Raw genomic sequence first — 21,505 nt, forward strand, 5'->3', positions numbered from 1 at the left:
ATGTAAGGGAAGTTCAAATGCATGGTGTATAAGCTAAGCTAGCAGGCTAATCGGGTAGCTGTATGCTATGCTAGTATGTAAGCTAACAAAAAAAAAAACAGTGAGAACGAGAAATGCTTGATTTCACAACCTATAGCGTCAGTTATTTAGTATATGAACCATGTCATTTAAAAAACATTAATGGTCATTATAACACATTTTAAACTATATTAATCATAACGAGATTTTACAGGAATTGTAATCAGGCACTAAAAACACTACCCATTAAAAGTCAGTTGAACCAAACAGATCACTTGGTGTCCTAAAGGAGACCCGATTCCCAGGGGGACTCGATTTCTCATGACAACAGTTCTCAAACAATCAGTGCAAGATGTAAGAAACAACAGGAACACTTTAGTTCAGTGTCCAATTCTCACTTTATGAACTAGTTGCTTATTAGAGTGCATTAGCATTAGTACTTATAAAGGACATAATTAATGTCTTATTCTACAACCCTAATCCTACCCCATACCTACACTTACCAACTACCTTACTAAATATTAATAAGCTGTAATTAGGAGTTTATTGAGGCAAAAGCCATAATTAATATTTAGTTAATAGTGAGAACTGGACCTTAAACTAAAGTGTGACCGAAACAACTGATTTGTAATATGTTGATTAAATGTGTTGATTATAATGTGGAAATATGTTCAATAAGTGTGAGTTTGGCAAAGCAGTTTTGGAGATTTCAGTGTTTCCCCATGCAAGCAGACAGGAGCTAGTCTTGCATGCCTGAATATCTGCCCGGAGGCATTGCAAATATGGCCACTGAGTGAACGGCTTTTCCTTTAAAAGGGACTTTCCTTCAATTTAAATTGAATTCCTGAATTTGAATGGCAAATGCATTCTCGATACAATTCAGAATGGCGCATAACCACATAAATCATCCTCCTAATTGAGAAAAACAGAAATTGAAGGCACAGACACCACTATAGAGATTGCATTATATTTCCAAAAATATATGTACAGTCTATTACAAAGGTTACAAAGCAAAAAAAAAAAAAAAAGACAAAATGGTCTATGTAACAAGAAATCGTCTAGATAGATGATCATACAGTTCTTCAGCTGGGGAAAATACTTTTTTTGACCAATGAATACTCTCCATACTCTTATCACAAAAAAAATAAATAATAAAATCGACAATTCATTTGTACTGTACATTTTTTTCCAACCTAAAAGAGAAAAAAAAGACAAAAATCTTCTAAAAATGGAAACCTATTAGCTCTCTTTGGTCCTAAATGAGAAATTATGTACAACTGAAAGAGTGTGAGGGTGACGATAATCAGCTTGCGTGTGAGATAGAAAAATATAGTGCATTTTCAATGAGCTCACTACAGAGTACTTGAGAGTGAAAAATAAAGAAAAGAAACGACAATTATAAATAAAATATACAAGTTTTACAGCTGGAACATATACAAATCGCCCTCTGGTTTGTGATTACTCTGACACAATCAACAGTGCTGAACTCTTTGGAATATTCCACTTCACTTTTGTCTAGATGGGCTCTTGACCGTCTTTCTAGAAGTCTTTAATACCCTGCTGCACCGTGAACTCAATCAATCCACAGTCTCGGCTACTATCAAACCAGAAAAGTTCGAAACGGCACAAAGCCGAAAAGGAGAAAAATGGACAGATTTGACATTGACCCGTACGGTGGCCTCAATGCGGGATTGATTGAATCCAGGCGTTAATCTCAAATTGGCTCAAATTGCTGTCTCTACAGGGGCCCCGGATCCAAACGGAGAGGGTGAGGGACTGCGAGGGGCCCCCGGGAGGCCGGAGTGTGAGATCAGAGTGACTGCAGCTACTGCCGAAGCTCAGGAGGTTTGTGCTGACCGAGAGCCTTTCCGCTCGCATTCAATTCAAAGGCCTGGCGTGGGCTCAATGCTGAGGTTAGCGAGATGGAAGGATAGCGGATCGGAGATGGGCCTCAAACCAGGGCACGATATGATCCGCGCACACACACACAAACCATCTGGGTTCACAATGGAGACCCGGCACAGTCACAGAAGCGGCTAAATCCTCCGGTGACGCCGGCTCCGTCTTCGCTGTCTTTCCACTCGAGAGAAATGCCGCATGTTGGCACGGCTGTTGGTTAAAATGGCATTGGCTCCCCGAAATAATGCAAATGTTTTGTGTGTTTGAAATGTGTCACAAAATAAAAAAACATACAAGTCGAGTTTTATGGCAGCCCAAGAAATCAAGCCTAAAAAGGTCTATAGTACTCCTTAAAGTATTTAACACTAAAACGCGTAACATTTAATTGTCAACGAAACATTCAGTTGAGAGCGAAAGGCTGTTATGGCACTAAAAAGTTTAGCGTAAGCATCATCTTTGAGCTCGGCACAACAAAAAGGTGGAAGAAACACTAGCTGAAGAGATGCTCGTATAGAAATCCAACAACTCTCTTTGATCAGATGTCACAGTACTGCCAAGCAGTATGTGAGTAAAAGTCTTTACAGCACCTCAAATTATTGCTCATATTTGTCGGTCTCTCCCCAACTTAAGCCGTGATCTCACAAAGAATCTAAGAATCTAAAATAAGAGCAATAGTTGACTTGTTTTAAGGCAGTATTACTCCTTCACACCACAACACTGTATGATTTTTAAAGTCAGTCGCCCGCTGGGGAACTGATACTAAACGGAAATGTTTCTAAATTAAAATAGCCTAACTTTTTTTTTTTTCTTCTCCCGTTTTTGTGTTTCTTTATGGAAACGTGTATTCATGGTAAATAATATCAATATTAAAAAGGACACATTCAACAACAGCACTGATAAATCCATTCATGTGGTAAATATAAACTTATAAAGAATATTGCCACCGTAATAGTTGTTCGTACATAAAAAAAAACAAAAAACTCCATCGCCAATTCTCTTTGTACTAATTCACATATGGATCATAAAATATACCTCGGGCTGTTCTAAAACCCAACCGGCCATCCTCAGGAGCTTCACGTAACCAAGCGGTGGGATATCTTTGCTGGATTATAAAAGGGCAGGTCGTCCCGTCTCTCTGCCAATGCTTCAGTCTGCAGAGAGCTTCATGTAATAGTGCTGGCTGGAGAAGACAAACCTCCTCTTGTCTACTTTCAGCCTCTGGTTCTGTCTCTTTTTCCTCCAGATGAGACATTTTACCCTGTTGTCAGTTCCGTAACACAATCCCAGAAAACAAGCTAGCACAAATCAATCGAGTAGAAGAGTAACGCACCACATTGTCTCAGTGTGGATATTACAAACCAAAGAAAAAGAAATCTCTCCAAATTCACTCCTTATGAACTGGATTTGCTTAGTTGAAAAAAAGAAACCAGTGAAATCTATAGCAACTATGGGCAAACCGATAAAGACAGTCCGTACAAAGCATAAAAACCCTCTCGAACGCTCCAACTCAATGACGTGAAGAGTTCTTCAGAGCATCCAGAGGTCAGTGTCCGTGTAGGATTCTCTCTCTCTCTCTCTCGCATGTCTCTCCGTCTCTTGGTTTCCAGCACCTGCGCCAAAATCCTTCGCCAATAACAAAGGAATGATTCTGTTCTGCCAGTTCTGGAAGGTTAATCTCACCGGAAGGGTGCGGAACGTTAGTTTTTTTTTCTTTGTTGTTGATTGATTTTGTCAGATTTTTTGCCGTGTCGCACACTTTACGGTGTTTTCTGGAGAGTTCTGGTTCATCCGACCGGGGAAGGGCTTCGGACGTCCATCACACTTGAACACCCGTCCCGTGAAGATGCAGCATCTGGGCTCTCATAGTCTGTATACTGCTCATGATCTTCTTCTGATGGCCCACCAAGGAGATTCCCAAACTCATTACATCCCTAAAGCAGAAACACAACGTTCATAAATCACAGCAATGGAGCATGAAGCGCCTGAGAGGTATTTCATTACCAAAGCCAAAGGAAACGGAGAAAAGCCCGTATTAACTACATCACGATGAGTCAAAGAGATCTGATTAAAATTCCGCGCAATGTCAGGATCGCATTGTGAGTGAGAGCTGAGGGCCGAAATTACTCCTAAAAAGATCATGCATTTCTATGTAGGGAAGATCATAGTGAAGCGCTCTTACTCGATAGTCATTCTAACGACAGATTCGAGCGAGCTGTAGCCCGCAGCTGTGAAGTTGTCCACGTATCTCTCCATCTTGATAGCTTCCAACCACTCACCGATCAATCGGAAAGAGGTGAAATCTGGAGTGTTCTGGTCAAGCAGTGGGCTTATGGGTCTGAGGAAAAGGAAGAGATAAATATGAGTGTTATAAAGGCACAGAGACATTATTTCGGTATATGCTACAGTAGAGAGAAAGAGAGAGACACTGAATATTTGACTGTACATGATCTACCATTGCTGTATATGACATCCGTAAAACATGAAACATCATATTCATTGGGGGTGTAGAAAGGAATCATTTCTATGATGCATCACGATGCGAATGTGAGTGTGAGAAAAGTGAGTCATACAAAATGCACCCACTGATTTAACATTCACAGCGTGTGTGAATGTGTGTATGCGAATGCGTGTGCAAGTCTGTGTGTGTGTGTGTGCGAGTGCGTGCTCGAGAGTGCACAGCGTGTGAGAGTGTGCAAAGCATGTGTGTGTGGGAGCGTGCTTGCGAGTGTGTGTATGCCTGCGAGTGTGTGAGCGAGCGTGTGCGTGCAAGCTTGCAAGTGTGTGTGAGCGTGTGCATGCATGTGTGTGAGCGTGTGCATGAGCAAGTGTGTGGGTGCGAGCATGTGTGTGCGCATGTTGTCAAGCTTGTGTGCGAGTGTGCAAAGTGTGTGTGAGTGTGCAAAGCATGTGTGTGTGGGAGCGTGCTTGCGAGTGTGTGTATGCCTGCAAGTGTGTGAGCGAGCGCATGCGTGTGTGTGCGTGCATGAGCAAGTGTGTGCGCATGTTGTCAAGCTTGTATGCGAGTGTCTGTGCGCGAGTGTGCAAAGCATGTCTGAGTGTGCAAAGCATGTGTGTGTGGGAGCGTGCTTGAGAGTGTGTGTGTGCGAGTGTGTGTATGCCTGCGAGTGTGTGAGCGTGTGCGTGCAAGCTTGAAAGTGTGTGTGTGTGTGCGTGTGTGTGTGCGTGCATGAGCAAGTGTGTGGGTGCGATCATTTGTGTGCGCATGTTGTCGTGTGTGTGCGTGTGTGTGTTTGTGAGCGAGTGTGTGCGTGTGTGTGAGTGTGTGCATGCGTGCATGAGCAAGTGTGTGGGTGCGAGCATGTGTGTGCACATGTTGTCAAGCATGTGTGCAAGTGTGTTTGTGTGCGAGCACGTGCACGAGTGTACAAAGCGTGAGTGAGTGTGCAAAGCATGTGTGTGTGGGAGCGTGCTTGCGAGTGTGTGTGTGCGAGTGTGCATGCGTGTGTGTGTGCGTGCATAAGCAAGTGTGTGAGTGCGAGCATGTGTGTGCGCATGTTGTCAAGTGTGTGTGTATGTGCCAATGCGTGCAAGCATTTATGTGCGAGCGTGTGCTTGCAAGTGTGCTTGCAAGTGTGCTTGCATGTGCGTGTGCGAGCATGTGTGTGCAAGTGTGCTAGCATGTGCATGCACGTGTGTGTGTGCGTGTAAGCATGTGCACGAGTGTGCAAAGCATGTGTGAGTGTGAAAAGCATGTGTGTGTGGGAACGTGCTTGCGAGTGTGTGCGTGTGAGTGTGTGTATGCCTGCGAGTGTGTGAACGTGTGCGTGCAAGTTTGGAAGTGTGTGTGTGAGCGTGTGCGTGAGTGTGTACGTGTGTGCATGAGCAAGAGTGTGTGCGAGCAAGTGTGTATGCATGTGTGTAAGCATGTGTGTGAGTGTGTGTGCGAGCGAGTGCAAGCATGTGTGCTAGCATGTGCATGTGTGTGCGAGCATGTGTGTGTGTGCGTGCGAGCATGTGTGTGCTTTTTCCGCGGCCCCAAAAGAGCTCAGACTTCTAGGGGTTAAGTACACTTCTTGATGGTTTCATGCCCTTTTTAGTCTTTACTAGTGTTTAATAGTTCTAAATGCTGTGTTCAGACTGAAGTTGTGTTTGATGTTTGCTACATTCAGGAAGTGTATTTTCTTGGAGCAGATCAAATAAAAAAGCTTCATATATCTGACTGCTTGTATTCCTTGATGAAAATGTAGCCATGTGGAGTAATATTGAAAATCAAGGATGCAACGCATCATGATGTATCGTGATATCAAATCAAATTGAATCGTGAGACCAGTGAAGATTCACACCGCTAATATTTATTTAAGTAGTCTTTTTTTTCCTGCAAATCTATTGGTATTGGTATAATGAAATCTCAATGATATTCAGCCATCAGCTCTCATTCACAGTGCAGTATTATGCCAAATAACATGGATGTTTGTATTCACATTGTAGCAAACTGTTGCTTTGCATTACTTTGTAACAGGAATGATAAAGGGCAAAGTTTTAAAGGTCATATCTCCAACGTGAGACACAGTTGTGATTATAAACACACTTCCTCTGACTAAAACCATACTGGCGGCTGGAGTTCCCACAAGGCTTTAAAGTTTCAAACAGTCATTATGACAATTGATTTACAGTCCTTGTTATCGAACATAAAGGCATGGAGGCTGTTTCGCTTTATTGATTCTCCGGGATTTATCTTTCATCATTAAGTCCTAGCGGATAAATCAAATGCTGGACAGGTGCAATTGTTCGCAAATTTATTCACGAACATATAAAAGGGCTGAAAGACGTTGCAGGGAGGTTCAGGAGTATAAAACATAACACGCAACTTCCACCCATCGTGAAAACAAAGCTGGTTTGTGAATGGCATCGCTTCCTTTGAGCAGAGATAGATAAAGGCGGCAGTAAAAAAAAAAAAAAAATGAATGGCCGTCCTTACCGCGTACACGTTCCCATCGGCGTTTTTAAGGTGTTAGGGTTGCGGATCATTTTGTCCAAGATGCCAACGATCTGGTCGAATTTGGGTCGGTCGGCTCGGTCTTTCTGCCAGCAGTCCAACATGAGCTGATGGAGGCCAGGAGGGCAGTCCATGGGGGCGGGAAGACGATATCCCTCCTCTATAGCCTTTATGACCTGCAAGATCAGAATGAGAGATGGAAAAATCAGAAAAGGTGCAAAAGAAAACCAAGCGGTTGAGAGACTGAGATCAAAACGAGTAGCTTAGCTATTAGCATCAAGTACACAAAGCCCTGCCTGCACATCCAGCTCTCTCTTATATCCCTCTCTCCACTTGCTCATCCTTTAATCAGGACTCTGTAAACAGCCGCTTTGCTGGATAAATCTGTTGTGGTTTTACCTCCAGCATTACAAACTACAACAGAGGAAAAGTAGGCTAACCAGATGTGATTATTCTTGCACTGGTTATTGGAGGGTGTCTGAGCACAAGGAAAGGGCACCTTTACAACTGGACGTGAATGAAGCAAGCACACTAAAAACAGTGACAGCCATACTTTCACAAGTCTATGTAATTAACTAGCAAACAAAGTTACAGTTTGACCCAAGGAAGAACACGTTGTTGCCTGCGGTGTCTGTGCATACAGTGGTGCTCAAAAGTTTACACACCCCTTGAAGAATCTGTGAAAATGAGAATAGTTTTAACAAAATAAGAGGGATCAGACAAAGTGCAGTTATTTTTTATTTAGTACTGTCCTGAATAAGATATTTTATATAAAATATCTTTACATATAGTCCACACAACAAAACAATAGCTGAATTTATAAAAATGACCCCATTCAAAATGACCCAATTCCTAATACTGTGTCTTTCCCAGGATGATCCACTTCTGTTTTTGTTGTGTTTTGTGAAGGCTGTTCTTGAGTCTCTTGTTTGTCCTGAGCAGTTCAACTGACCAACGTTCTTCAGAAAAAATCCTCAAATTCTTCAGTTTTCCTGCACATTTGAAGCCTTTCCAGCAGTGACTATGATTTTGAGATCCATCTTTTTACTCGGAGGATGATTGAGGGACTCAAACACAACTACTAAAAAAGGTTGAAACATTCACTGATGCTCCAGAAGGAAACGCGACGCATTAAGATCCGGGGGTGAACACTTTTTGAATTTGAATATCAAGGTAAATTGTACTTAATTTGTCTTAAGGGAAACATGTAAGTATCTTCTGTTACTTCTGAAGAGCAGTACTAAATGAAAAAAAATTATATTTCAGATTTTTGATATTTGATATATCTTAATCCTGTTCAAAAGTTTTCACCCCCGGCTCTTAATGCATTGTGTTTCCTTCTGGAGCATCAGTAAATGTTTAAACCTTTTTTTTTTATATTTGTGTTTGAGTCCCTCAATCGTTCTCAGAGTGAAAATATGGATCTCGAAATCATACCGTCACTGCTGGAAAGGCTGCAAATATGCATAATGTGCTGGAAAACTGAAGAATTTAAGAACGTTGGTCAGTTGAACTGCTCAGGACAAACAAGAGACTCAAGAACAACCATCACAAAACACACAAACAGCTATGGATCATCAGGGACTGACACACACACACACACACACACACACACACACACACACACACACACACACACACACACACACACACACACACACACACACACACACACACACACACACACACACACACACACACACACACACACACACACACACACACACACACACACACACACAGCCATGGATCATCAGGGACTGACACACACACACACACACACACACACACACTCAGCCATGGATCATCTGGGACTGACACACACACACACACACACACACACACACACAGCCGTGGATCATCAGGTAACAACACGCATTATTACAATCAAGGGTTCATAAACTTTTGAATGGGGTCATTTTTATAAATTGAGCTTTTTTTATCTTGTGGACTGTATGTAAACATATTTTATGTAAAATATCTTGTTCAGGACAGTTTTAAATAAAAAAATAACATGTATTTTGTATGATTCCTCTTCTTTTGTTAAAATTCACATTTTCACAGATTCTGCAAGGGGTGTGCAAACTTTTGAGCAAGACCGTATGTCATGGTTTAGGAATGGAAGGGGACCATAAAGCAATAAAACCACTTGTTGTCCAACACACTCAGCATGCTAAGAAACTATAATAATCAGAAATGTTTCTTTAACAGCAAATCAGCATGTTAGAATGATTTCTGAAGGATCATGCGACTGGAGTAATGATGCCAAAAATTCAGCTTTGCCATCGCAGGAATAAGTGACATGTTAAAATATATTATTACAATTTAAAATAACTTTTTATATATGTGAATATATCAAAATATTACAGTTTTTACTTAGTACTGTAAAAGAGGCTTCTCTCAAGCTAGTGTGTGGAAAACAAAGCAGTCTACACAAGACCTTTGTACGTTTTTTTTACTTGAAACTTGTCAGAAACCCTGTCTGGCACCCCAGCATATAAAAACCCCAAAAACAAAAAAAGTGGGAAAACGTTACACTGTGTATGTATTCGCCAGTAAAACAATGTGGAAATACGATTATCGCACAGAACATGGGCTCACAGCTCGCACCTAAATTGATAGGATTATTTGAATCTGAGAAGACTAAACTAAACATAGATTTGGCTTGTCCAGATTTACGTTTCCCCCCCTCATCTACTCCCGAGGAATAGTAGAAGCAGACTGTTTATTTTCCCCAAATCCTCATCTGCTATTCTTGTCATGTCTCTCCAAACAAGGCTTGAGCTACGGAAAGAAAAGTGTCAAAACAGAAAGAGTTGAAGAAATGTAAATATTTCCATCTTTTTTAGCAGCCCTCAAGGAGTTGTTCGCCTCCCTCTAAAACGGGTATAAAAACATCTGACAGTGAGGCCTGACAAGTATCAAGACTCCACCGAGGCGGATGTGCGAACGCAGAAAATAATAGCATTAAAGGCTGATACTAGCTAGTCGCTACCATGGAGAGCTAACGTTACAGTGAGCAGAGAATTATAAGTCATCATTAGTCTCACTGATAAGGGTTGTTTACCTTCTCTCAAGCTTGTGTAATTTTAACAAAGACTCTGCCTAACAGAGCAGCGCACACAAGACAAGTGCCTTCATACAGCGGCGGATTAACAACACTTTCGCTCATACATATCATTAGCCGTGACCATATCTGAATTTCCATCCGGTTCAACTTGAAAACCCTGCACGCGTGTGATCAGAATGATGAACGGCACTTTGCTGTCCCAATTTCTTTGAGACAAAAGCTCGGCCCGCAGATCGTTCAGAAGGTTTTGCATGGCTAAGCAGATATCTTTGAATTGATTGAACTCTGCTAATGATGAATTTGGCTCGCATTATCATTTCTCATTATAAAGGTTGGAAGTCTAGCAGAATACAAAAAGGAATTCTACAAGCAAAACACTGCATTCCTTTCCGCAGATCCATTAAACCTTTTTATCCTCAAAATGTCTCATTAAAACAAGGTCACTCCTGACACCTGTGTTGATATTCAGCTCGAAAATTTCAAAGTGTCAGGCGTGCTTAACGGCCCCGACGCTTGAATACCTACAGATTATGTTCACGTTGTTGTAGCGAAGGACTTTTAATGCAAGCCATGCTTTTACAAGACTTTACAAGAGGTACAAAGGACATTGAAAAACTTTTAGGTTAGGATCTAGTTACTACCCGGTTATTGCAATTACAATAACAAGTACATAGTATGGGGAACAAGGCTGTAAAATGAAGTGCTACCAATTATTGTAGAAGGAATTTAAATCATGATGATCACAGAACCTATATATGCCTTCAGTGCAGTGACGACTGCTGAATTGATTTTGTGATGATTGACTGATGATCTGGTAAACATATGATAACACTTTATTTTAGGGTTCAATACTCACTATCAACTAGTTGCTTATTAGCATGCAAATTACTAGTATATTGGCTGTTTATTAGTACTTATAAAGCACATATTAATGCCTTATTCTACAAACTTAAACGCTACAGAAACTACCTTACTTACTATTAATAAGCAGTAAATTAGGAGTTTGTTGAGGCAAAAGCCGTAGTTAATAGTGAATGTGTCCCCATACTAAAGTGTTACCAAACTTGTATAGACATGATTTGAATAACTAAAACTACAAAGTTTACTGAATGCTAAACTGAACGAATAAGTAAACATCCGTACAGTATATACAGTTTATCACTGTAGTACATTATATTGTGTTATATTAAATATAACACAAAGTACAAAGTAATTGTACAAATTGTATATAACATAATACTATTTAATAATAGTTTATAGTATAACTATATACTAATATTTGTAATATTTTTTTATTATAATTTTATGTGTAATAATTTTATATTATATTTCCATTTGGTTTGGATATTGCCATTTGGTAATATAATTTGTAATAATTTTATAATTACATTTTTTAAAATCATTTTATGTATAATTATTTTATATGTATTTTTATTTATTATATTTATTATATTTCCATTTGGTTTGGTATATTGCCATTTGGTAATATATTTTGTAATAATTTTATACTTTTAATATTTTAATAATTTATAATTTTATTTTTGTTTTATCATTTTATGTGTAATAATTTTATATTATATTATATTATATATTACATTACATTATATTATATTGTATATTATATATTATATCATATTATACCATATTATATTATATATTATATTATATTGCCATTTGGTTTAGTGTATTACCATTTGTTACTATAATTTGTAATATCTTTATATGTTTTGTTTTTGTTTTGTTTTTGTTTTCATTTTATGTGTAATCAGAACAATTTGGTTTAATGTATATGTACAAAAACAGTAACTTACATCTTGATTGGACATGTCCCAGTAAGGTCGTTCCCCGTAGGACATGACCTCCCACATGACAATCCCGTAGCTCCACACATCACTAGCTGATGTGAATTTACGGTATTGGATGGCTTCCATTGCTGTCCACCGAACTGGGATCTTGCCACCCTGTTTAGTAAAGTGACAGAAAAAAAAAAATCACATTCAGCACAGTCTGCATCAACCAGAGAAGAGTTAGAAAACTGCATTGCACTGATGTTCTGTAAGATTCCACCATCACAATGCACCGCAGACAGTACCTACAGTATATTTGTTCTGCTATCTGATGCACGGATTGATTTGTTTATTCTGAGAGCGCCCGTGGGCTTCCGAGGCAGGTACATCGAGACAGCGGCTTAATTGACTCACCGTCGTCGTGTAGACAGCTTCGGGATCGTCGTCAATCACTCTGGACAGGCCGAAGTCGGACACTTTACATACGAGATTGCTGTTGACAAGAATGTTTCGCGCCGCCAGATCGCGATGGACGTAGCCCATGTCTGAGAGGTATCTCATCCCGGCTGCGATGCCGCGCAGCATTCCCACCAACTGAATCACAGTGAACTGCCCATCATGTTTCTGTGCAAGCACAAACAGAGAAACGTTGTCTATCCATCACCACCGCACAACAGACACACGCTCCATCCACCACGTGGGGGGGCTGACAGTAACACGGCCCGAGAATGAGCAATGAAATGGTAAATCGCAGTGGGTGTAATGAACAGAACAGAAAAGATATTGTATTCACTGACCAGATTGTCTAGGGTGGTTTATACGTACCCTGAGGAATGCATCTAATGAGCCATTTTCCATGTATTCAATTACTATCATGACTGGTTTTCCTGAAAGAGCAAAGAACAGACTCCATTAAAGTGAAGTGCGGCCAACGCACACTGTATGAAAGCAGTAATGAGAAACAATTCGCAGACAATTCTACAACACTGGATTCACTTTAGCCTGTCGGCAGGGCTTTTCATAAACTCTTTTGGAGTGTACACCCTCCAAAAATAATAATAAACGACCCTGAGCCACAAATAATATTATCCAAAATTACAAGATTAAATCATAACAATATGACTTCACAACCGAGTTTACGGTAACTCCTCTGAATTTAGAAGATTAATAGTGCACTTTAAAAGTTACATTTCAGTCGGACTAAAACCATAATTTGTCTTGTTTAAATGTCATGTAAAAAGCTTTAGTAGAACTGAAATTGCACCAGTTCTGTTTTTTTGCAAAGTCGGACAAACAGACCAAGATAATGAGATTGTAGCTTGGCTTCATTCGGCCTAGTCATTTTGTCTGATGTGTATTAAAGATTTAAACATACATAACATTCAAAATACATTGACCTTTGCATGTACTTTAAGTATGTTAGTCAACACGTCAAAATAAGTGTACTTTAAAAAACATTTCAAATCATTATGATTTAATAATCTGGTCATGCTTTAAAGGTGCAGTGTGTAGTATTTATGAGAATCTATTGACAGAAATGCAATATAATATACATAATTATGTTTTCAGTGGTGTATAAAGACCTTATATAATGACCCGTTATGTTTTTATTTCCTCAGAATGAGCCATTTCTATCGCGGGTCCCCTTACAGGGAAGTCGCCATTTTGTGCCTCCATGTTTCTACAGTAGCCCTAAATCGAAAAACTTCTTTACAGAGCGCTAGCTACTCTTTGCCGTCTCAGGCGACGACATCTTTGTCCTGTGTTGGCCACCGTAGCTTCTCTATGTTCTTCGAAAGGGAGGGGTGAGCGGTTGCAGTTCGCGACCTCACCACTAGATGCCGCTAAACTTTACACAGTGCACCTTTAAAGTAAGACTTTTAAGTGCACTTTGTTAAAGTGTAGGTAAGGATATTCGGATCCGGCCCACATATGGTACACGTGGAATCCACACATATCAGATGTGGGCCGGATTTGGGCCGACACTATGTTGCTGTCTGGGATATTATCTGCAAGTACAGTATTTAAAAATATAAGCACACTACAAGTGCACATTCAATACCATGAAGCACACTTCGACGTTTTGCTAGTTCCCACCTCTTGTGACGACACCCTCCAGGTGGACCACGTTTGGGTGATCAAACTGCCCCATTATGCTGGCCTCGCACAGGAAGTCCCGCCTTTGTTTTTCAGTGTAGCCTACTTTCAGAGTTTTTATGGCCACCGACACGTCCCTCTTTCCCGGCAGCTTCAGTCGTCCACTGCACACCTCTCCAAACTCTCCTGTGAAACACACCACCACACGCAAGCTGAGTTCGAGAGATCGGGGCCAAGTTTAACACCGTTACCTGGCTGCTCCTATGGTGCTTAGTACATATCAGTCATGCAGGCAGCAGGATTCAGCATTATATGATGCTATGCATCAGTACACAGGGGAGTGCAACCAAGAGAGCAGATAATTGGATATGCTATATAGAGGACACGCTAACACACTTATACGGTTTGTAACTAAAAGGGATGCGGCAGCAATTCATCAATGGCGATGCATTTATGTGCATCCTGGTCTTAAGAGAAGACATATTAATTATAAACCAATCCTACAGCAGCGCTATCAATAACAGGAGGCCAGAGAGACGCTCTGGCCGCTATCGAGAGTGTAAATATTTGGTTGTCATTGTGATAAATGAGCGAGGCGTGTAACTAAAGTGAGGCGGCGGAGAAGACAAGGGAAGAGCTCACCTGCGCCGATAACCCTCTCAATCTTAATGCAAGAGGCATCCAGCTCCTTCGCGAACTGATGGACAGCCCTGTTCGGGTCCTCGTAGGTTTCAGGGTCAATGTATGTTTTGGTGCCTGGAAATTTAACTGTAGAAGGGTAAGAGGATTACTGTTACGATTAAATATGCATGCCGCACACACACAGATCCCTTGATGGACGGATGCGATTACTGGAGGGTAGAGACACGGGGCTAAACAGCACACTGTGATGGAAGATAGCATGTCAAAAGGTCTCTTTCATCAAATAATAAAACCTATGCTTTTATTTTTCCCCACATATTTCATGAAAACGCTATTACATTTTCTTGTTAACCTTCTCACAATGGAGCCGAAAGGGTATTAGCCATAGAGCATGGCAGCAGCATACGTAGCTGTCACTCATTGGATAATGGGTTTCTTGAGACTGAGCTACTGTTTGAATGCAGAGGAAGAACGTTACAAACAAACATACACAAGACGATTATTATTACTATTATAATCAATAATAAATACTTAAATGATCTAAAAAACAACATCCAATAATACTAATACTAAAAATCATTATTTTTAATAATAATATTACAATATGAATTATTTTACTAATACCACAGATGGAATTAATTATTCATTGTAACAATTACTAAAACTTTATCAGTGTTGGGGGATGACGAATTACAAGTAACTTGAGTTACGTAATCAGATTACTTTTTTCAAGTAACTAGTAAAGTAACGCATTACTTTTAAATTTATAAATGTAAAAGTAATTTAGAGTTACTTTTCCAAAAAAGTAATTCGATTTATTGTTGAGAGAACTCATGAGTAAGTGCAGAGGCGTAGTGTGTGAACATGATGGTTATTGTAGTTTTAGATTAAATGTGAGCAGGTATTTACTCTTCTCACAGATTCAGTATTAGGCCGTGTGTCCACCAAAGTGTTTTTTCACGCGGCTGGCTGGCGTATTCAATTGTTCTCAATGGGAGCCCCGCGTTTTTAGAACGCCATGAGCGTAACGAGGTGCTAAGCGAGTATTTCACTCCCAATCGCTGAGCGCTCTGTGTGTTTTACTGGTCGCCGAGAGTTGAAGAATGTTCAACTTTGAGTAAAATGCAGCGCTCATCACTGTCACTTTTCACCCAGCTGTCCAATCACAGTGGAGGAGGGGCGGGACAAATGCAACACCGACCAACCGCCACGTTCTACTTGTACAATGTCAAAAGATGAAAACAAGCAGTATATAATATCGAAGCCAGAGGAAATACTTTACATTGTGTCTGTATTTTTATATAGAATCAATACAGAAACAATTAAATTACACAAAAATACTTTATGTATTCAATCTCATTTTATTAACCAATGTCTATGCTTCTGACCGTCAATGATCCACTTCAACCATACTAAAAAGCAAAAAAAAGTTCTGCATCCTATATCATTTCACTTTTGGTGTGAAAGGGACTTTACATTGGCCAAAAATATATATTTTTTGTTATTATTAAAAAACAAACAAGCAAGCCCACTTTAGTGAGAAAAAATTATGCAAAGGTAATGTAACGCCATTTACTCTCCATAAAAAGTAGCGCAATTATTTACTTTTTCAGGGAGTAACGCAATATTGTAATGCATTACTTTAAAAAGTAACTTTCCCAAACACTGAACATTATTGTGTTTATATTTTTGTATTAATCATATTAATAAAGCACTAATTATGTGAATAAATGATAAATATTTGACTTTTTTTATCCATATGCAACATTTTAAGGCTAATTAATGTGTTCGCCCAGTCTTACTATCTAATCAAAGGCAATAATTACATTGCTACCTGTCAACTTCTACATTAAGCTCCTTTTAATGAGATGCAAAAACTAATGGGCTACATCACGCTGGGATGAAAACGACTAAAATGGACTGTTGCTAACGAGTAATTAAATGACTAATTTGCAACAAAAGCAATGCCGAGGAACAGGGAGAGAGCTTTTTTCCTGATATCCCCCGGTTCCTTCAAGGCAGTGTGGGCCTACACGATGACACCAGCAAACGGGCAGCATTGTGCTCCAGTCATATGCAACGGCAGCAGATATTTCCCTTCTTCTAGCCCGCTGTAATTGCTTCGTCCATCTAGGCTGTCAGTAAATCTGATAGAACGTGTTTATCACTGCTGCCCGCACAACACGAGCAACAAATTGGGCGTACGAGTACGGTGCGCGCCTTATCTGCCTTTTGTCAAACCTTGTGGTTTTGCGTAGCTGAGCAGGTTCTCTTTATAAGCAGATGTTGTCTGTAGCGTCTGGTGCTGTTTTTGGCAGGGTCGCACGGCGGCGAGAATATGGCAAGCTGCACGCCTTAGCGTGTGGGCAAGAACACTAGTGCGATCGAGCTGCCCCTGAACAAGCAAGCTGTGCCACCTTGAACCTTTGTTTCCAAATCAGCAGTTTGCCTACAGCACTGATCATTAGCAGAGCAAGTCTAGGGAGGCCGTTGCCAGCGCTATCTCCAGGGGCTTCATTAGGGACTGCTGAGAGAAAACATCTCACCGGCCGAGAGGCCTGGGCGCAGGGGTTCAGAATCCAGAAGTCAAACACCTAGAGGAGCATCTTAACGCTGAGAGGTCTGAAAGCTCTCTTCAGATGACATTCTGGAGACGAGGGCATGTTTCTGTAGGGTTATGGCCTAACTTTATACCATAGGCAATGCTAGACATGCAATCTGTGATAATAGAGCCTTGACTGTAGCTCAGTAATTGTCAGACAGACAGAATTATTTTGCCATTTAAACACTGAATATATTTAAACATGGCAATGCACAATACATCTGATCATATCTGGATGTTAAACTGTTTAAACACCTCCACCGTACATGATATTCTCTCCCGTTCTTACAATGAAAAACGTTATTTACGCATTTTTTACATCTTGACTTTTGCAATAGCGTTTTTGTTGGGTTACCAGTATTCAATTACCAAAAATTTGAATTTGAATGGTGCTGCCCCAATATGCCCTATCTAATTTGTTGAATAAAAATACTTAGCAAAATTGCTCCGAACATCCAATGGTAATTAAAGGGTTAGTTCACCCAAAAATGAAAATTCTGTCATTAATTACTCACCCTCATGTCGTTCGACACCCGTAAGACCTCCGTTCATCTTCGGAACACAAATGAAGATATTTTTGTTGAAAGCTGATGGCTGAGAAAGGCTTCAGATAGGCCTCCATTGGCATTCAGTACATTTACACTCCCAAGACCCATAAAAGGCACTTAAAACGTCGTTACAAAGTCCATCTCACCACAGTGACTCTACAATAATTTTACGATGCGGCGACAATAGTTTTTGTGCGCAAAAAAAAATCTAATTAACGACTTTATTCAACCTCTTCTTGTCTTCCGTGTGTGCCTCCACGATGCATGCGCGAGAATATGACGTAGCGCCGGGGTTCGGGAATCCATGAAATGCACACTTAAGCCCCATTTTGAGAACTACGCCGAGACCTAAAGCACGATCAATGTAGAATTCAACAGCTTAGATACGCGCGTCTTCCTCTGCTTGTAAACAAATCGCTTCTGGATCATGTGTCCGAACGCCGGATCTGCGTCATATTCTCGCGCATGCGTCATGGAGGCACACACGGAAGACAAGAACAAGTTGGATAAAGGTGTTATTTTGATTTTAATTTGCGCACAAAAACTATTGTCGTTGCATCGTAAAATTATTGTAGAGTCACTGTGGTGAGATGGACTTTGTAACGACGTTTTAAGTGCCTTTTATGCGTCTTGGGAGTGTAAATGTACTGAATGCCAATGGAGGCCTATCTGAAGCCTTTCAGAGCCATCAGCTTTCAACAAAAATATCTTAATTTGTGTTCCGAAGATGAACGGAGGTCTTACGGGTGTCCAACGACATGAGGGTGAGTAATTAATGACAGAATTTTCATTTTTGGGTGAACTAACCCTTTAAGCTAAACTTTGGAGAGTCTGCCTTTAGTCATTTCCGTCCCAGGGTATGGAACGCTCTTCCTGCGAGCAATTGACTCACTAGTATCTCAAAACACATTTGTTCACTAGTTCCTCGATTTTATACATGATACTTGTTTTGTATTTCATTTTATTATCTTATTTCTATTATGTGTGTGCATATGTTTTTCTTTTCTGTGAATGCACACATTCATTTATCTTCTGTAAAGCAAAAAGTACTATATAAATAAAGCTCTACTTACATTTAGTCGTTTAGATCATCATCTAGCATTAATTTAAAGAGATGGCCAAAGATTAGTATTACAAAGTAGTCCTACAAAGTAGCATAGATCCGGGTTATTATCATTAAAGGAGTCATTTATCATTGGATAGATGGGCTTTCAATAAAACCTATCCAATAAAAAGGCATTAATCAGTAAATGACTAGAGAAAAGGGCTGTGGCGTTCCCGATTGCCAAAAACATCAACACACAATGCACTTTTGATTTTGACCTGACCTGTCCGTCGGGGCAGATACAAAAATGTTTGATACGAAAGTTTGATCTGTAGTTTTAACAAGCTGTCAAAATGTAGCCGTATGACACAAAACGTGTCATTTTGTGTCTTCTTTTGACAGCTCTGAGGTGTTTTCTGACAAATAAACGGGGATATCTGAGTGCAGGAAACATGTTGTACAGATTTAGACACTGCAACAAGCTCATTGAAAACTGATGAATTTATCCTAAAACTAATACAATTTAAATATAAATATTAGATAAAAAACTTTAAAAATGCTGCCTTTGCAACTAACTGAAATGCGTTAGAATTGTTATTTAAATACCGGTAAGTTAATTAAATAAAAAAATTAATGAAAATAAAAAAAAATCTAATACAAAACATTACAAAAGCACATAATAAAATAGCAAAAAATTCAACTTAAATAAAAAAATATATATATAAAATAGCATATAACAACTATGAAAATGGTTGACCATAATTTCCATTAAAACGATCTCTGTATATGAGTATTTAAAGGAAAGGTTCTAGATTTTTCATTAAAACTGGAGCCTATGAGAGGGTACAGCTGTAATGCTTGACCAGAACGTGGCCACTGATGTATTGCTCAGTCCTGCTCCTCTCCTCCTGTAAAGTTTAGTTCCCGTCCTGCTTTTAATCTTTTAACACACCTGCCTGTAATTTTCAAGCGTGAGCTCGAAGGCCTTGATTAGCTGGTTCAGGTGTTTGATTAGAGTTGGAACTGAACTCTGCAGGACGCTTCTCCAGGAGCGCGGCTGAGCACCACTGATGAGCATGTGTATAATGAGCTGATGAAAGCTGGCACTCACATTGAAAGTAGAGCTCCTCGTCCCCTTCCTGATCGGCCTTACTGTAGCCACAGTGTCTATACAGGGAACAAAAAGCAACTTATTAATGGCCTGCAGTGACCAGGCATATCATTTCAAACATGTTTTTCTTGACACGGAATAGAAATGCCATGAATTCCTGTTCCGTGCCATTAACTTTGAGATACATTAATCGATCTCCATTTTTTTTGTCTTTCAGAATGGTTGGAATATGAAAATATAAACATCAAGAAAAAGCTAATTATCAGCAATTTCTGGAAATTACATTTCCAGTTGATGACTGAGAATAACTCCATAATAAATCAAACTGACATGGAATACCAAAGCATTCAGAGCATTCAGGGCCGATGGACATGCAGGAGAGCGGTACGTGTTTGTGAAGGGTTCATGGGAATCAGCTTACAACCAGTAATATGACGAACAAAATGAGTGGAAAAACACCAGCGTTCTTGTTTCAACCATGACAAACAGGTACAAAATGTGAGATTGGGAAGGGAGGATTCGCAGTTGCGAACCCCGTCCTGGGTGTATGCTAACAGCATGAGCTTGTGAGAGGGAAAATGCATCAGAGGTCACATTCCCACAGTGTACGACATGATGGTGGGTGGGTGTGATCACACGCAAGTGGGCAAGGGTGTGAACTCCACAGCTATGGTGGCCTTTGAGGGACAGAAAGGCAAACTGAGAGAGCGTACGAGACTCACAGTAGCGGAGAGTCAATGGGGGCCGCGAGAGCGTACCTTCTCCCTATGATGAAACCGAACACCATGAAGACCAGGATGATGGTACCGGCTACCGCCACCACCGCAATGATGATGACTGGATTCTGCTCACTCGATATAACTGTGGCTGCAATTAAAACACAAATGAAGAATAAAAGATGTCAACTTCTTGAATGAGCGTGGAATCATGGGAGTTGTAGTCTTGACTCTTCACCTCCAAAGCTGATGAAAAGAATCCGAAGGAGATCATGTTCATGAATGAGTGAATGTATTAAGGTTTTATTAGCATTACGTTGGTATGAAGCAGGACGTGCTAATGCTAATGAGAGAGACCTGCGCCAAACACCGTCTCTGAGCTTTTATTCTGCTTATACTGCAGTCGCCGCTTCCGCTCTTTGTGTGTGTGGGGGAACGCAGTGCTGTTTTACATGCTTAAAACAATCACACTAAACACATTTGAGTGTGTTGAGAGTTATGTTATAATCGCTCGGCGGCTGCTATGAGACACTCGTTGCACTTTGCAATCTAGATCGATATTAGAATATCATATTAATAAAAACAAGATGACTAAGTGACTGTTGCTCAATGACATGCAATTAATTTGAACATATATTGTATGATGTATATCCAAACAGTTGCTGGCCTATCTAATAAAACACACACTATATTAAAGCGTCTTTGGTGTTTCCATGTTTTCTGCGTAAATCGTGGGTAGGGCGGATATGATGTCATTGACAGGCGATGGGTAAAATAGCGGATTTCTCTGGATTTAAACATTGTTGGAAACGTTTGGGATAATGTAAGTACACAGCTCAACAAAATATAGAACATTGTTCTAGTGGTTTTTGGATATTTTAATCTAGAAATCTTACATATTGTGCCTTTAATATATAAAAAACACTCAAATTTAATAACACTGTTAAATGTAATCTTGATCAAATCTCAAAATCAGTATCCGTCTTCACACTGTACGTTATTATGTTGTAATG

General features: G+C 40.0%; 1 protein-coding gene across 4 annotated transcripts in view; it reads right to left on the reverse strand.

Annotated features, from left to right (window-relative positions):
• Positions 1-970: 970 nt before the first annotated feature.
• epha7 (eph receptor A7) overlaps positions 971-21,505 on the reverse strand; it is a 112,990-nt gene continuing 92,455 nt past the window's right edge. The window contains exons 8-17 of one of the 4 annotated variants that reach the window (XM_079830448.1): positions 20,535-20,643; positions 19,777-19,832; positions 14,471-14,596; positions 13,829-14,014; positions 12,557-12,618; positions 12,146-12,355; positions 11,756-11,905; positions 6,857-7,050; positions 4,097-4,252; positions 971-3,848 (exon numbers count right to left, since the gene is read on the reverse strand). In XM_079830448.1, the coding sequence (XP_079686574.1) occupies positions 3,734-3,848; positions 4,097-4,252; positions 6,857-7,050; positions 11,756-11,905; positions 12,146-12,355; positions 12,557-12,618; positions 13,829-14,014; positions 14,471-14,596; positions 19,777-19,832; positions 20,535-20,643 (1,364 nt within the window). In that variant the 3' untranslated portion in view covers positions 971-3,733. The remainder of the gene's footprint in view (positions 3,849-4,096; positions 4,253-6,856; positions 7,051-11,755; positions 11,906-12,145; positions 12,356-12,556; positions 12,619-13,828; positions 14,015-14,470; positions 14,597-19,776; positions 19,833-20,534; positions 20,644-21,505) is intronic. The other 3 variants (XM_079830449.1, XM_079830451.1, XM_079830450.1) reach the window with 3 other exon arrangements.

The sequence above is a fragment of the Gobio gobio genome (assembly GCF_949357685.1).
Source record: "Gobio gobio genome assembly, chromosome: 12".
NCBI classification, from domain to species: domain Eukaryota; kingdom Metazoa; phylum Chordata; class Actinopteri; order Cypriniformes; family Gobionidae; genus Gobio; species Gobio gobio.